Source organism: Anguilla rostrata, chromosome 6, assembly GCF_018555375.3.
Source record: "Anguilla rostrata isolate EN2019 chromosome 6, ASM1855537v3, whole genome shotgun sequence".
Classification (NCBI taxonomy): Eukaryota; Metazoa; Chordata; class Actinopteri; order Anguilliformes; family Anguillidae; genus Anguilla; species Anguilla rostrata.
Window position 1 is genome coordinate 16,430,685 of NC_057938.1, and position 17,708 is coordinate 16,448,392.

The window sequence follows — 17,708 nt, forward strand, 5'->3', positions numbered from 1 at the left end:
ACTCATTACCTTTGACATACACATCCCTGCCTGTTCACACTCAGCACAGGCTGAATATCTGTACATTAACAGTAAAGGCCCCTGAAAAACTATAGCTCTCTGACTGCAGTCATTGCTGGGATTTTGTTTGGTGGTTAGACAAACAATACAGTGTCATGGAAAACCTGATTATGCTGGGATAGATGAATCAGAATTATCACAGTCTATGGGACCAGAGCTTATTTACACTTCAGATCCAAAAATGAGCTCTGTGGACCTGGTCTCTCAGTGTGTCTATTATCTGAGCCTCATCATATAAAAAGAGCCAATCTATTTGCACAATACACTTATGTACTGTATAAAGCTGCTAGTCACCACAGTATACCAGATGGATGGCCCCAAATTATCACTTATGGCTAACTGTCTATCACAAAGGCTTAGTCAGTACCAAATAAGTAATTCATACCATTCATTTTATAATTTTACAGTTGCTTGAGACAAAAGGGTCATTAAACCAGTGATATTGAAATGTGTTCGCTTGATCAGCAGTTTATGCAGACTGGTTCACAAACTTGCGGAAATTTCAATAAAACCCAAAGCAGTATTCAGCCGGAAAATTGAATCCCTTGGCATTATGCCAAACGCATTTTTAAGCGCACGTAATTGCCATGTAGTCATAGTTCTTAAGGCTTACTTTTTAAAGGCTAATGATTGCTGTCATTTCCAAATCATATTTCTAATCTGGCAAAGTTTTCTATTATGACACTAGTTTTTGTAATAGAGTTAATTCTGTGTTTATTGCCTACATGCTTACACTTACACAGACTGTATATCATTTGGCCTTCTGTAGTTTGAAATGTTGTTGAATCCCTCCTCCCTACAATCACTCAATTACATTTTACAATCCGTATAATACTGCTTGTGTAAATCAACAGGCAGCATGTTCCCTAATGGAAATTTTTTTCTTCTGAGAAACAGCAGATCATAAATATTTTTTTTTAGCTCACAGAGTCATTGAAAGTCACAAGATATGTTCCCATTAGCATGAGCTTCTGAAGCTGTTGAATTTACAATTCCGTGCAGCTTGCCTCTTGGAAATATCTCCCAATGCTGAAAGTCAACATAATAAAGGAAACACGATGGTTGGCATGTGTAACATAATTCACATTGAAGCTTACAGAAAGTACAGAGAAAGTAAGTGTGGCAACAAATCTTGCTGGCTACACTAGCCTCATGTTTTTCATAAAATATAGTATGATATATGCTAATTTGAGGGCAGCAAGTAACCTAAACCACATTTCTCACAGAACACACACTGAGACCAAAGTACTATTGCCACATAATTATATTACTGCTGTACTCTTCAAATGTATCTCTACAAATGGCTGTCTAAATAAACTATATATAGTATCTCAAATTAAATTTATTAATATCAACGGCATATTAGACCCAGGTTTATAAGCGTCTATGTAATGTTAAAAATCTGTGTATAAACTGCTCACTGCAGCCCATAATTCCCTGTGTGGGTGCAGTCTGTAGAATCACCAGCAGATGTCACTTGATTTAATACAATACAACTCACACTGACTGAGACGTGGAAAACTCTGTTCCCAGTCAGAGGTGGTCTGCCATAGCACTAGGATTATAAAAAGTGTTTATTGAGTGTGTTTATTAAGTGTACAACCAACAAGGAATATTCCCTGCGCCATTGTGTATTTTATATGCAGCTAATTTTATTACACAGTCCTCCATTCATTTATTCATTTAAACATGCAGTTCATAGAGCTACCACAAGGTGTCAGCATGGTTCATGGTTCAAGTCGCAATAAAGCATGCATGTGGGTACGAATTACAATAGATATATGCATTAGTGCCGCATAAAGTCTAAAAGCCTAAGAATTCAGATTTATAGCAGATATTTATTTTATATTATATTTATACCTATATCATAATTCTACTATCTGGACATTCTATTCATAGATTGCAAACCTTCAACTAATGAATAGATCACACATACTATTAGGCCAACAGATCAAATTATATTGATTGAGTAAGCACATAAAAGCTTTTTCCCATGCCGTCTCCATTTGCCTGTGTTTTACTTACACCATCACGCACTCTGTCAATAATCTATACAGACACAGTAAATACTTTTCAGCTCCAGTAGCATCCACTGGCATTGAGTGGAAGTATGGGTTTGCTACAAGGTCATGAAAAAGGTCTTCAGTTGAACATGAATTCACTTGTGCTTACAGGGAGAAGATGGTTTCCCTGGATTCAAGGGTGACATGGGTCTCAAGGGTGACCGGGTAAGTGTCAAAACCTGTGTCCTGAATGTCCTTCATGAAATCAGATTCCTATCCTATCATAACCTGAATTAATCTTTTGAAATAAGAAATAACACTTGTGAAACAAGTAAGCTGGATCAGTGTATCTACCAAGCAAGTGAAACAATGAAACCCCTAAATGTGAAAGTGTTTTTGGGGAATAATCCCTCTCTTTGCTGTGTTTTCAAAGGGTGAGACTGGTCTGTTGGGATCACGAGGAGAAGATGGGCCAGAGGGACCAAAAGGTCGGTCTGGCCCTGGCGGAGAGGCTGGACCCCTGGGTCTGGCCGGAGAAAAGGTATGTTCACCAATGTTACTGGCCGGCTCTCTTTGTTCTGTCTGTTCATTTCTCTTGGAGAGGAGAAAAACCAGTACGGATGGGGTTGAGATTTAGTATTTAGTATTCATTTTCTGTACCCTTGAATTAAAGAAACCGTTTAGCAAGTTCAGCGCTCACCCACACTAACTGACCATACTGTGGAAAAAATAAACATTTGTACAGGAAATATATGTACACATGTTGATCTGGTCCCAGCAAGTGTCTGGTGTCTGCATTATGGAATGCTGATTAGATGAAGAGATATGAGTGCAGAACTGTGAATTGTGTTTTGCTATGCATTTTCAGGTGAAATAAATGTTTCGAAAGTCAGTTTGTTCCATTTTGTCACTGTCCTTTCTGTATCTGTCAGGGTAAACTAGGAGTTCCTGGTTTACCTGGGTACCCAGGAAGACAAGGACCAAAGGTATGTAAACACAAGAGGAAGTCGCATGAGAGTGGATGTTTTAGGTGCAAAACAAAAACAAGGTTCTCAGGCCTAAATTATGAGCTACAAATGATAGCAGTATCTGAAATGTTTCTCACTGAAGTAATTTTTATGGTGCTAGATGGTTAGACAACACGATTCATGTAGTAATCTTTTTTTGTTCGTTTTAATTCGTGAGAAATTGTGGATATTTAAGATTGTGTCTTGTGTGGATATTTTATGTTGTATATCAACAGAATAGCATTTTTTCTACATTCAGGTGGACTGTGTGGTGTAGCTGTATAAACAAGAAAAACTTATCTGTCACAGTGCTATGCTGAACAGTAGCCATCTACAAATACATGCATTGATATTGGCTCACCAGCAGGTGTCTCTCTTTGCCTGCATAGCTCTGAAAGGCGCTTAATCTTACACCCCCACTTCAGAAAGATATAAAATTGAAGCATTCTTTTCTTCCTTTGATCCTTACGGTTCATACAACATGCTTTTCTTTCTTTCCAAATCATTCAGTCTTATTTTTTCATTGTCTCTTTTCATCCACCATTCCATTATTTCCTTGTATTAATCATTTTAAAAACCTGCAATTACAGCACAGAGCCTCAGGAATAGGAAATGGGAAAAAAAGTTTGGAAAATTAATATTTTAACTGTAAGCGTAGGGGATTGCTCAGAGTTGGCTGGCGGTTGGGATTATACTGGGCTGTTGTCTCCCTGTCGACTCCCTGTTAAACTCGCGTAGGCATCCTCGTGTGTCTGGGGCTTGGTGATAAAGTCTCTTTGGCACTTGTGGAGAGCATTAGTCTCTGGCTGGGTGTCACTCCAGTAGTTTGTCATGTGACCGAGCATCTGCCACATTGTCTATTAATGCTTTTGTCACCAGAGCTAACGAGGACCCTGTCAGCTACTTCTGCCTTTTAATTTTCCGAAGGCACAAAGCAACGTAGTCTACATGATGCTCTTCTTTTCAAGAACCATTTTGGGACAAAGTAAAATTCATTATAATAGCATGGACATCCCTCCATCTTCGGTTAATGTTATGTGTTTTCTAAAACCTGAGTGCCACTGCACTGCATGATGTGTGCTGTACTGCACCTGTTTGGCCAAGCACGCCTTCTACTCCAATCACATTAGAACATTTTGAGATTAATGCAGAGCTACTGTAAATCAGGATAGAAACGTATCACACGTTTATCAAAATGTATTACATCATGATGTACACGTACTATACTTGCACCTTGGCTTAAAATGTCCACTTCCTATCATGAAATCATAAAGGTAACGTTCGTTCTGTAAAATCTGTTGAGAAAATTTGACAAAGGTTTATTGAAGTTGTTAAAAGAATTCAGAGCTGCTTTTGTATAAAGTGATGGTGGTCGGGACCCCTGAATATATCACCCGACAGTCTCTTCAAGAAGAGACTCTCAGTGAAAACAAAGGCTTGGATTGGCTGTGAACTCACACGTAGTCGGTTTTGGCAGTGAATGCTCAGAAGTGAATTGGGCGAGACAGATACACATTTGCACTCCGCCTGCAAAGGTTTTATCACTTTGATGACAGTTTGTCTCAGGCACAATGCAGAAGCTCTTCAGAGGAGATACTGTTGCACAATGAGCCGAGGAGAGCCCAGCTAATGGAATCCCTGCCTCCCACTATCTCAGTACTAGAGGCGTAATGTCCTGCTCTGCAGGACTGCCAGCCACAGCACTAGTCAGACCATAGGGAATGTTGCAACTCTGAAACCCTGTAGGTTATCAGGATCCTATACAGAAACTAAACATACTGAAATATATTTAATTTAAATATATTTGATCAGAAATTATACTGCAACATTTTACTATGAACAAATGTATACGTTCTTGCTGCTTTCAGATGTTTCAATATATCATTTAAATGCATTTCTATGAAATTCCTTAAAAGGATGAACCACTAAAGCCACTTTGTATGCATTTGATAAAAGAGTATGCAGCTAGAGTGGTGTCAAACTGAATCCCAAGGGGACCGCAGTGTCTGCAGGTCTTTGTGGTTTCCTTTCAATCAGTTGCCAGTTTAAGCCTTGAGAACACGATGTGTGGATTCCTTAGCCAATCAATGACTTAAATGTAACACTTCGCTGAGAAAACCAGCCGACACTATGGCCTCCCAAGACTGGAGTTTGATGCTTGTGAGCTAGTAGATGCTTTGGCAGTCCTTACGCTGTCGGAGCCACCGTGCTCTGATCTTTTATCACTGTCTGTATGGAAACAGCAAACATTTCATTGATATCAAAACATACTACCTATGTCTAACACAAAAAGAAATGAAAAACATACTAGCTGTGTCTGACACAATGAGAAATGAAAAACATACTAGCTGTGTCTGACACAATGAGAAATGAAAAACATACTAGCTGTGTCTGACACAATGAGAAATGAAACATTAGCTGTGTCTGAACAATGAGAATGAAACAACAATAAAATGAAAACATACTAGCTGTGTCTGACACAATGAGAAATGAAAAACATACTAGCTGTGTCTGACACAATGAGAAATGAAAAACATACTAGCTGTGTCTGACACAATGAGAAATGAAAAACATACTAGCTGTGTCTGACACAATGAGAAATGGAATGAAATGCAGTTATGGCGTACATTGGGGCTCGTGGGTTTAAGATGTCAGCATACTTGATTGTTAAGGGCTGTATAAAGGTAAAGCTGTTGGGAGCTCTGAATTACAACCTTGTGTTATTTTTTTGAGAGGTGGATTTTGAGTAACGCAATTTCTCAGTTGAAGGCATTGTCAATGCCTTTGGAGTTCTTGGTGCAAAAAGGATTAGGCACATTTATTTATATCTGACTTTTGTGTTGGGGAACGGTGCATTAAATTGCCATTTCCGTGTATAGTTATGTACAGGAAATTGTATTCAAAGGAAAGTATAAAGCTGTGCATTGATGACATTGTTAATGCTTTCAATGCTTCCTGGACTGAGAGTACGATGGTAAGCTCTTTTCAGTTCTCACTCCTTGTAAGCCGTGAATCTGATTCTGCGGTGGGTTTTTGTGAAGCTCCTTGTTTTGTCTGTGCAGTGATTACCTATAAAGAACATGTAGTGCCCGATAATTACATTTTAGAATTACTTTTGCAAAATACAGTAAGATGTGCTTTCTTCCTTTGTACCAGTGTGCTAAATACCCACGGCACTGTAGCCTGTAGAGGGCGTTAGTTAAAGCTGCCAAATGTTACCATTTAAAGAAAAGACTGAAATAATTAAAGGTTTGGAAACCCTTGTCCAGCTACAGTAAGTACAGTAACTAGCTAATGGCCATTGAAGTTAAGTATTTCAAGTTTCCGAATGGGGGCAGACTGTGTGACCCCGTGCCAGCCTACAGGGCTCGGCATTCAGTGCAGAACAGCACTGGTTTAAATTGGTCCCACAGCCTGTAGTGGCCTGAGTGAATGCTTAGGAAAGAATAAAAAGCCTGGCGACTCTGAGCCTCCTCTTCTTCCATTTTTGATCTGCAGGGTTCCACTGGCTTCCCCGGATTTTCAGGAGCCAACGGGGAGAAAGGAGGGAGGGTAAGTAGTCTGCATTGTGCATTGTGGGTTTGTTTCCCCTGAACAAGCAACAAGTAGCTTCATAACGCAAATGCATTTGTGTCAGGGTTCGAAAGAACAAACGCTGTCATAATTGATGCCATTCACAGCCAATGCTGTGCAGACCCACCCATCAGCTCTCACTGCACAATTAAGGCTGTGTCAGCTGCCAAGGAATTCTTGAAAATCCTCTAATTTAGAAAAATTATGGTTGACTTCAACTATTTTCGGGGAAAATGAAAGATGCTGACAGTGGTTGTGAGATTTGTTGATCACCTTCAACAGCTTCTTATCCCCATTTTATGTAACTACTAAGGCCTTTAAAACCTGAACAAGAATCCACTCAACTAAAAATAGTCTGGAATTTAGGCCTTCATATGCTAAAACTGATTATTATTAGTTGTGCTGTACTTGTAGGGTCATGAAATACAGTGTACTGATTTGTCAACTTGCATTGTTAGGACCTTTACGTATTACTGGCATTGCTTACACTGGCAGGGAGGGTGTAATTCCATTGGTGTTAATTAGTCCTAATCGAATATTATTGAACTATAGTGTCCTCCTATATATACAGTCTATTTCATTTCAATAGCAGTTTCTTATTTCTATAGATATGTTGATTTAAATGTCTGTAGAAATGATCTCAACTTAAATGCCATTAGATCTGAATAAATAAGCAAGGCTGTAGTAGACACTGTCTCAATCTAATCCAAGAAAAAACACAAATGGTAAATAGAGTCAAATTCAATACACCAGACATTGATCAATTATTATGACTATGTCATTGAATTTTTACAAGTTTCTTGGGTTTTAAACTCCTGTAAAGTACTAAACAGTAAACAGTCATCACACCAGACAGTCATAACAGCACCTGCACACAACCATTAAACCTGCACATCTATATGCCCATAATTCCTGGACAAAACAAATCTTCAATGTTTAGTATCCAAGAGTGATTTCAAGTAAAACTACCAGTCCGAAACAAGACGAAGACCATCAAAATGTGGTCTTAAGACTGGTCTTGAGTACCACTACCCCTCTCAGAAGTGGACTATCCTACTGTCAGACTGACATTTTGAATTAAACATAAAATTGCTTTAACACTGGTTAAAAATGCATTATCAGTCTGCTGGATGATTTCCTGGAAGTGTGAAACATTATGTATGTGGTAAGTCAATACATTATTAAAACCAATAAACTAACTTAAATTCATTATGAAATGTGAAATAAAGTATTGGTTAAAGTCCTACAGAGTACATTGTTAATATTGTTTTCTGGCACAAGGACACAAAACAAAATCACATGAATCACATTTTAATGAGATATATCATCCCATAGTCAATTGTTCTTTCAGTGCTGATTGATTTCAGCATTGACTTGTCATGTCCAACCAAAAGGGCTGTCTTGCGTTTCCCCACAGAGGGTCAGGCTTGGTAGGGTGGAACAGGCGGAGGAAATGTCAGCATATATGCAACACGTCCATCCCCAGGCCCCAGATGTAATATAGCGCGCACATCTGAGATCTGCCATTTATCCTATTACCCAGAATCCCACAGGGCACATACCGTTGCACTCTGTCAGACAGGCCCTCTTCCTTCAAACTTGAAGATACGCAGTGGGAGGCTGCGTGTCAGCCGGTAGATTGTTTAAACCGTGAATTGCCAAAGGGGATCCTTTAACTCTGCTTTTTTCAATTTATTTATTAATTTTAGCTCGATGCTATTGTTCTTGGTTTTATAGACTGAAACCTTTTGGCAGAAGTGTTGTTTTGATGTGCGATACAAGCAAGATCTCAACATGCCTTTTAAATGCGGAATGGACTGCAAATTATTTTCAAATTATTGCAGATTTACATCTTTCTGACAATTAATTTTGCCTTTTTTTTCAAGGGTGTGGCAGGCAAAGCTGGTCCAAGAGGACAAAGAGGTCCAACGGTAATTGATTCCAATCCGCCTTCTGGCTTTTAATATCAATTCAGCCATTTTCAAGTTTGAATACTGAAATATATATATTTTTTTTTCCGTATTCCTCCAATATTTTAGGGTCCACGTGGTGGTAGAGGTGCAAGAGGTCCCACTGGAAAACCAGGCCCCAAGGTGACTGACATCCTTTCACTGGACAGACTCCCAGTTTGGACCTGATTGGGCATGCTCACGGTTTATTTCATTTGACCTTGCGAGACAGACTCACAGTTTAAGCCTCATTGAGCCCAGTTTATTCCTCTAGATTTCACTGAGCTTGCTCACAGTTTATCCCCCAAATCCAAACAGTCCTGATTACTGCAGGGCATTATATTTTATATAATTATATGTTGTTAGTTGTGATATTAGTCATATCTGTACTTTCTTGCTTTTCACTTGTCTGTGCTAATGCACTCTGTGTTTCTCATAACGAGTCTGTCACTAATGGCAATGCTTTTGATGATGTAACATTCACAAGAAAATGGCAGGTATGACAATATGCTGACTCCCTCTCTTCTTTTCTCTGTGCAGGGCACTTCTGGTAATGATGGACCAGCAGGCGGCCCAGGAGAAAGAGTAAGTGTAGGAACATGTGGACCTGTCTCTGGTGTGGGGGAGGAGTATGCACCACAGAGCAGCAGAGTTTTAACAGCATGAGATTATAGAATAAGACTGTTAACCAGTGCTTGGTTTGCTGGCACTTGCACATTCCTTGGTCAGATTCGAACATATTGGGTTATTTTTGAAAAGGCTGGTTTTTAACAGGATGTCAGGGAGTTCAACTTATTAACTTCGGCAGATCTTGGCTTCTAATTCTAATTATAATACATTTTTACACAGGGTTTTCAGGTCTTAATGGCTTTGATTGTTTTATTTATTTATTTGCTATCAGTAAGATCTAACATAAACAGGCAATTGTCACTAAAACTCTGACCAGCTGACCAACATTATTTCCATGGGTCATTTAATGTGTACAAGGGATAAAGAATGAGACTATTTTAATGATAAAGGGTTTTTTAAATTTTCTTGTGTATGCAGCGTCAGGAATACATCCCCCACTCATGTTCAGGGAACACAAGACTACTTTTACATATTTTGTCATCAAAAATGAATATGCAAGTACAGAAATGGTGTTTCTGACTTTTTTCAGTTTAGGCAAAATGTAGTTATGAGCTTTAAAAAAAATTTCTGTGTTGAACTGAGAACCAAAGACCCCCAAATGAAAAGAGGCATTGGAAGTTTCTGTACTGAACCCTAGCTAAAGAAATATACACGTGTTCCATGGATGGAACACACATAATTAGTTTCCATATCAGGGTGATACAAGAACCACGTGACTGTTCTGTTTATAACTGCATGTCTTTTTATACTTTCCCACTCTCTTCTTCCCAGTTTGGAGTGGCCAATTATATTTATCATTGCTCATTGCTGCAGCCTCTGCTGTCAATTTGGGAGAGCTCAGACACGCATGTCCTACCTCCGAAGCTTGTGATGTCAGGCCCTGGTTCTTGTCACACTGGTAGCTTGCGCAGACATGAATCAGAAGATGCTTCATTTGCAGTTTAAGATGCAGACTTGTGGGTGCACGATTGACCAGTGGGGGGTCGCTGGTGTACAAGGAGGAGGCACTGGCATCCCAGCCAAGTGGCCATCCATACACAAGAACAGTGCCTTAACAGGATGAGCCACCCAGCAGCCTTATGAATGCATGACTAACTGACTTCTATGTGTTTTCTAGGGACCTCAAGGACCCCAGGGCCCTGTCGGCTTCCCAGGACCAAAGGGACCCCCTGTAAGTATCCTCGATTGACATGCCTTTTTCCCGCTAGTTCTTATCGGTGACATTTAGCCAAACTCATTGTATTGTGCAGCCCAGTCGAATCTATTTCTCTAAGGAGAAAAAGCCTTTGAAGTTTAGTCTGCTGTGATGGGATGCCTTTTGTTTGCTAAACAATGCTATATCAGGCCTCTGAGAAGACTTTGCATTAATGAGGCATTATACTGTAGCTTCTGTCTGTGTGAATGTACGTCAGTAACTTTGGATTTTGTTTTAAATGTGAGAGATAAGTACAGCAAATTACTGCTGCATGGTAATTGTGTGATATTTGAATGATCTTAGGGACCAGCCGGAAAAGACGGGCTGCCTGGTCACCCAGGACAACGAGGAGAGACTGTAAGTGAACCTGGATCGTTCCTCTCAGCTTTTCCGTACAGAATTGCAGTCCAGCCTTTGTCAGTGAGCCAGAAAACTTTGCTATACCGTTTCAACCCAACCCCCAAACTCTTCTCACCTGGGCAGATATGAATCACAGAGCCTGTAGTAGGACGACAACATATCTGTTTATTGATACGTGAAAGCACATTTATGCATGAGTCTCACTTTAGGGGATAATTCACTTTCTGCAGTCTTTTGATATTATTTCACGTTTAATGTAAGTTTTCTACTGGACCAGCCAGTTTGTCAAGCAGTAAAGGACATTTTAGATATTTACAGAAATTTCAGATGACTCATTGTTATAATTGCAGGTTTCGCAGGTTTAAAGCATGGTTACATTTTCACAATTATAAGCATAATCATGAGAAAAGGCACAATCCATTTTCAGTCCTGTCGTTTTGTTGTTGCTTTTGTTTTCTCTCTCATGCCATAATTAACTTCTCTCCACTTGTAACCATCAGTATCACTGATATAGAAAGCCATGTGTGCCTCATAGTTCCAACAAAAATGTACGCATTTGAATTTTCATGAAGTGTATTATTAACAAATGAAGATAGCTAAACATCTACATTGCAGTGAGTTTCAACCACAGTCGATGTGCAGCCAAATGCTCCCCCTTGGCTCACACATCTTTGTAGAACAGCCTCAGGTGGCTTGTCGTGTTATATCCAAAGGCCGACGTGTCTGAGAGAGAAACGCTCTTAAAACCATGTTGTTGTTCACTCTTCTGACTGATCTCTCCCGAGCACTGAACTCCTGCTCTCGTGCAAGCAGACCTGATAAGATCAAGAGCCTTTGAAGTGGCTGTAGAAAAGATTTCATTCATCATTGTTTTTAGAAAGCCCTAGTCTTGCACTGACAAGAGCTACAATTTGCCAATATACCACATGGATGGCCAGTCCTTTGTATATATGAAAGAGACACCAATTTATAAATTACATCTGGACATGTACAACTAGTATGATATAGAGCATATTTTGCATTATTTTTATTTTTGGATTTAAAATTTGGACTCATCATACATTATTGTACGTAACAAAGAAGATAATTAAAAATATAACCTATTTTGTTTTAATTTTTTTTTGTTGTTGTTGGGTATAAGAACTTTATGTCATCTGCCAGTTTCAGAGAGTGCAGAGTGCCTCAGACATTCTCCAAACATATGTGCAGCGAAGACGCTTCTTGTTAACCTCTAGTCCAGCTGGTGACATGACTTGTGTATCTACTGTTCAACCAGCACAGTCAGGCTGTAGCCACTTAATCAGCTAAACGTGTTGGTAATGCACAATGAAATGAGGAATTCCCTTTTTACTTCCTGAGTGACAGTATAGTAACCTCTGCACTGCTTTGGAGTAAATGATTTGCTATGTTTCATAACAGCACCATGTAACAGTGAATTTAAACTGATATTAACATTAGTATATCTTAAAAGAGTTCTCCACTGTTGGTTAATATGCTGCACATATGTCTTGTTTTAAACAGTTACCTCAGTGTCAAATAGTAAATAGAACTGAGAAAACTAATTAAATTAATTCAATGGAATCATTCTTGGAAACTGAGGAACTATACAGTATATGAGTCCATTACAATCAAAGTATACTGCCAGTCTGTGTTCGCACTGTTGACTACAGACTGCCCAGATGAAGCACCCATGCTAAAAGCCTGAATAAAACACTGGCTGCTGTACAGTCGTTCTCCATCCACTGCCCCTCCACCGAACGATCTTTTAGCCTCAGAGCTGGCTCAGTCCAGTTCCTGCATGCTAATGGGGCATCAAATCGATGTTTATAATGCCTGATTTATTAGCCGGCAAACAGCTCAACAAGCCTTGGATATCGGAATCGATCGCACCGGCGAGGCGGCGGCAGGCGGGGAATAATGTCGGCTTTGCTTATGCAGAATGATTTCTGTCACAGTTGATTCCTACTGCATTCTGTAATTTAAGCAGCCAACCGGCCAGCCTGTAGACCACCGGTTCTGCTGCGGCTGCTTTGTCTTTCATTCTGATTGATGATCTTACACATAAACCTTCTTTACACGTAATTTGTATGAGAATTCCATCCCTTTATGAGCTTTTCACTTTTAGAATAAAAACAATTTGGCTGTATAGTTGCTCTGCAAGCTTTTTTATTTTGGGCATATTGTCTTGCTAAACAATGAGAATGCCTAGTGGAGTTTCAGTGAAGAAACACAGATATAATTGTGTGTATGATATAAGTTTAACATTATCTTTTTTAAAACATGATAAACACGTGATTGTTATTGTCTGAAGCCATGTAATGCATACATGTAGAGATTAGTTGGTTACTAAAAGAAGTGCAATTCTTGTTTTATTTTCTGTTTAAAATTTTTGGTTTTTGGCATTTTTCAGGGTTTCCAAGGCAAAACTGGACCACCAGGCCCTGGAGGAGTGGTGGGGCCACAGGTGAGAATATCACACCCTCACTGGTTCAAGCCCAGCAGGCATGTCCTGCAGCAGTGTTTCTCAACCCGGAGTCCTTGGGGGAATGACTATAATATTCTATTATTTGCATATATTTCCATAGTTTATAAATAGCTCAGTCTGATTTAACAATTGAACCAGTGAACAATACCAGTCGAGTGTAAACAGCCATACATTTCTGACACGACAACAAGCCATTTAAATGATGAACATCACCAACATTGCAGTCTCATTTGTTATGCCAAAAATGATCACCGCAACAGCTACAAAATATAGGCTATAAAATGATGCCGAGCTTAACTAACCCACTCATTTGCATCAGTAACCTAAATTAGGATTGACAGTATCGTTTTTCAGCTGAATTAAATCCTTTCTTTAATCTCTACATCTTGAATGCTAGGTTCAAGCAGCCGGCATGGCTGATGTCTTGTCAGTCAGTCCCAGTCCTATGGTCCTAGAATTAATTTCCTGGGCTAGTTCTTCTGCTGCTATTATTGTTTAGAATTTTAGTTTGTGAGCTATTTTGAATGAGCATTCTTCTGCCTTTAGCCAGCATCATTAATGTTTAAGACTATTATTATTATTACTCCTATTTTTGCTTCCAATCGAAGGGGAAGCAGACTTTTGCCATTCTGTGTAGTAATTGTAGTTTTAAGTCCAGTTCGGATCAAAGATGAAATGACGCAAGACAAGACAGTAATGTTTTATCAGAAAATTTGTCTTTAAATGTCTTCTGTAGAATTGTGGTTGTTCATGTATGTTTATTTTATTTTGAAAGTTGGCAATGTTCAAACAAAATACAGAACCTGTTACATGTACATTTGTATGCAGCGTGTCTAGAATTTTTTTCTGTGCTCTGAGCAATAAATAGATTGTAATGCTGTTTTTGGGTACGTGACCTCAGAACCAAATGGGAATTAAGCTGGAATTAGAATTCTTGTAATTTTTTGTATATTCATGCCTTGATGTTGAGTAACTTACGCTGTCATGGTGTGGCCCAACAGGGTCCTACTGGAGAGACGGGTCCAATTGGGGAGAGAGGTCACCCAGGCCCCTCTGGTCCACCTGGTGAGCAGGGTCTACCTGGTGCTGCTGGGAAGGAGGGAGCAAAGGTACAGTACGGTCTGCCCGATGGCTCTTCTTTGCTCAACCCCATAAACCCCAATAACCCCGACCCCAAATGTGAAAGTGACCGCTCATCCTATTAAATCACCTACACAAGAGCACACAAGCTGAAGATATTTATCAAGGTAAATCTTATCAAAGGACCATCCTTTGGACAACTCCCAAGACTAAAGATGTGCATTTTAGAAATAATCTTATCAAGGAGGTAGCTTTATGCATGTATCTCCATATCCCTGGCTCTTTGCCCAATAGTCCAACAAGTATAGAGGAAGGACGGATGAAAATGCTTTCAGATAGCTGCTGCATCAGTTGGAATGGGTACCCTTTGCTTTCCTTGAGAGTTTGGTCACTCCTGGTCACTCTCCTCTGCATATTATCATATGCTACTGTAAGTGCCTAGCTTACCTTTCTGGTGTCCTCCTTGTCTGTTTAGGGTGATCCAGGTCCTCAGGGACCAACTGGGAAAGATGGCCCATCAGGTCTGAGAGGATTCCCTGGAGAGAGAGGACTTCCTGGAGCCATGGTAAGGAACCCTTTCCACAAACATCATACGATTTTATAGGTATGGTGCAGTTAAAAAACATCACGTACACATTTGACATCTTGGAGGCACTGCTGTGCAAAGTAAGTTAAGTCTAATTTCACAAATAAAGGCATAGCACCAGTTAAAATTTTTTAACTAGAATGTTTCGTTCTCATATTTATGTCACCATCATGGAAAACCATTAAGTACATAACATATAGTGTATCAGGTCATTTTAGAAAATCATTTGGTTGGCAACAGTAAGCAAACAGAGTCTAATCTAGGATCAGTTATCATTATTTTTGTTGTACTGCACAATCAGAGCTGCTACCAGTAATACATTAGGATGGATGGGAAGCACCAGTGTTTGCTTCGGTTATCCCCAAGGTCGGGTCATGCTGAGGCAGCCCTGGCTGTTCTGTGGAGGGATAATTTACCACCTCTCACATCCACAAGGCCGCATTCCTGGACCCTGGTCCAGCGAGGTGCCACTTCGAGGAGTTGACCTTCCTGGTGTTTTAGTTCATTACTTCATCCATTTTTTAATAGTGACTGCCCAGGGAGACAGGTGATGAACCCGGACACACAATGTCCAAGACATCATTAACAGAATGCAGTTTTAGCATTTTTGTACACACAGTATAGCAGGAGAGCATTGGAGAGGTTCAGAGACCAAAGGAGAGATTCAGAACTGGTGTTGTGAGTATACAGAAAGGGATTATGGGTAAAATTCTGAGCTGGTATTGTAGAGAAGTGCAGTGTGGGCCAGATTCAGGAGCTGGTGTTTTGATATAAGGGGCAGGGATTGTAGGATAGATTCTGAACTCTACCTACAGCTCTGGTACTACACAAATCACTCATGAGTCATTACTTATTGCTGCTGAAACACTAGTGCTGCACTCTTGCCAGGTTTAGACAGTTTTCCTGTCTTTCTTTGGGAATTGTAGTCCTGTAACCCTCTATATGCAACAAAGGGGCCCAGAGTGATATTTGCATAATATATGTTGTCTCGGTCTTGCTTGGTTCTGTACTTCCTCTGGGGCTGCCGGTATTAATACAAGGAAGCTGGCCAAAACAAAAAGGGGTGTTAGCATCAAGAAAAGAAGTGGCTCAAGCTTTCCATTTACAAAAGAGAGCAGTGCAACCGTGGCCTGCATCTAATCGACATTCAATTTGTCCTTAACTTTGACAAATTGAGTGTTGCCTTCTTAGTTTGTAACTGTAGTTCTAAAGAGTAAAGATGGATCCCCATTACATTACCTTGCATTAACATTACAATGGATCCCCATTACAATCATTTTGCCGACTATGCTTCTTTTCGAGAAATGGGAAATACATTTTTTCAGGAAGTCCCAGGATCTTAGTTCCCTGCTTTCATGCGTAGTACTATGCTCACTGTAAGGCAGAGAGTCAGCAGGTCTTGTTAGGCTGGTTCATAAATGCTTATCAGATCCAACTTTAATTGGGTTGGTATGTGAATGTTTTTAAAAATCAAATCCTGGGTCTTGCATGCCTAAGTTTGAAACGTGCACTGTTCAGAAATTGAAATGGAATTCAGCAGATGTGGCAAGGACGTGCTGTTGTCTTCGTTAATGAATTTCCCCCCTAATTAAATTTTTTTCTGTGCTCTTCTTTCAGGGTCCAGCTGGCTTGAAGGGAGGAGAGGGTCCACAAGGTCCACCTGGGCCCATTGTAAGTACCCAGTTACCATGGTTACCTAGCCACATTGTGAGAACAATGCTCTGGCATTGCAGGAGAGGGGAGGGCATCTAGATCTCCTTAAAACAGGTGGCCTTAATGTGACAGCTGATCATTTCAGTTCCCTGATTAGTCCAACGGGGATCACATTACCATATGGGTGCTGTGTAATGAACCCATCACATTTTGTTGTCTCTGTGTGAAGGCAACAGTCATTCTTTAGCTTTATGCACCCGATAGTAATGGCAGTAGCCAAGGTGATGACATAGATTTTCACAAGTGTGTGTATGTATGTGTGCTTGCTTGTGTGCGTGCATGTGTGTTCACCTGTGTGTGCATGCATGCTTTTGTGAGAATGTATGTGGTGGCCTGAAAGGGGGGGGGGGGGGCATGGAATTGTTTCCTCAGTCATGAGGGACAGATATAATTTGGGCCCTGCCATTTGCTGCAACATACAATTAAAAATTCAAGCACTAGAAGGCAGTTTATTACCCTTTATGAAAGTGTAAATTCCAGTCCCTCTTCTAATGTTGAGTTATTTGAATCTGAGTTTCAGTTGGTGTTTCTTGACATTTTATTCTGAGTGTCTGCCAAAAAACAAATTAAGGAAACAGGTGCAGTGTCTTTAAATAGCAATTTCGCTGGTAGCATTCGTTCTTTATCAAATTGTCACCAAAACGGCTGAGGTACGTCAAAATCCAATGGCGAAAACACCACTTCGCCAGCGCCACGGCTCGCAACACACCAAGCGCCAGCCTGAAAATACAGCCCGTTGCCTTCAAATAAACGCTCGTTGTTAAGACCGAAAGCGCAATGACAGGCATTCCACGGAACGGTATGTATGTTTCAGGAAGCGTCGGTGTTATGTCATGAAGACATTCTTTCACGTGAAAAGATTTTCTTGTACTCGTATGTCATATCACCGAGGCTCTGTGGGCAGGTCGCATCGGTGTCCACGGAAAGCAGCAATTGAATTTTTTTTTTTATGGACGCCCCGCTGGCAGACGGGACATGGTTCTCTGTGTGTGTGTGCTGCCGAGGCGTCGGTGTCTGGCTCCGAGCTCTGAGGTCTGGCAGAAGTGATCTGTTTCGAGATCGGCCTC

At 40.2% G+C, this 17,708-nt stretch overlaps 1 protein-coding gene across 2 annotated transcripts in view; it reads left to right on the forward strand.

Moving 5' to 3' along the window:
* LOC135256671 (collagen alpha-1(XI) chain-like) overlaps positions 1–17,708 on the forward strand; it is a 104,210-nt gene that overhangs the window by 58,939 nt on the left and 27,563 nt on the right. For both annotated transcript variants that reach the window (XM_064338667.1, XM_064338668.1), the window contains 13 exons: positions 2,235–2,288; positions 2,497–2,604; positions 2,996–3,049; positions 6,569–6,622; positions 8,530–8,574; positions 8,683–8,736; positions 9,133–9,177; positions 10,340–10,393; positions 10,721–10,774; positions 13,188–13,241; positions 14,264–14,371; positions 14,818–14,907; positions 16,546–16,599. In XM_064338667.1, the coding sequence (XP_064194737.1) occupies positions 2,235–2,288; positions 2,497–2,604; positions 2,996–3,049; positions 6,569–6,622; positions 8,530–8,574; positions 8,683–8,736; positions 9,133–9,177; positions 10,340–10,393; positions 10,721–10,774; positions 13,188–13,241; positions 14,264–14,371; positions 14,818–14,907; positions 16,546–16,599 (828 nt within the window). The remainder of the gene's footprint in view (positions 1–2,234; positions 2,289–2,496; positions 2,605–2,995; positions 3,050–6,568; positions 6,623–8,529; positions 8,575–8,682; positions 8,737–9,132; positions 9,178–10,339; positions 10,394–10,720; positions 10,775–13,187; positions 13,242–14,263; positions 14,372–14,817; positions 14,908–16,545; positions 16,600–17,708) is intronic.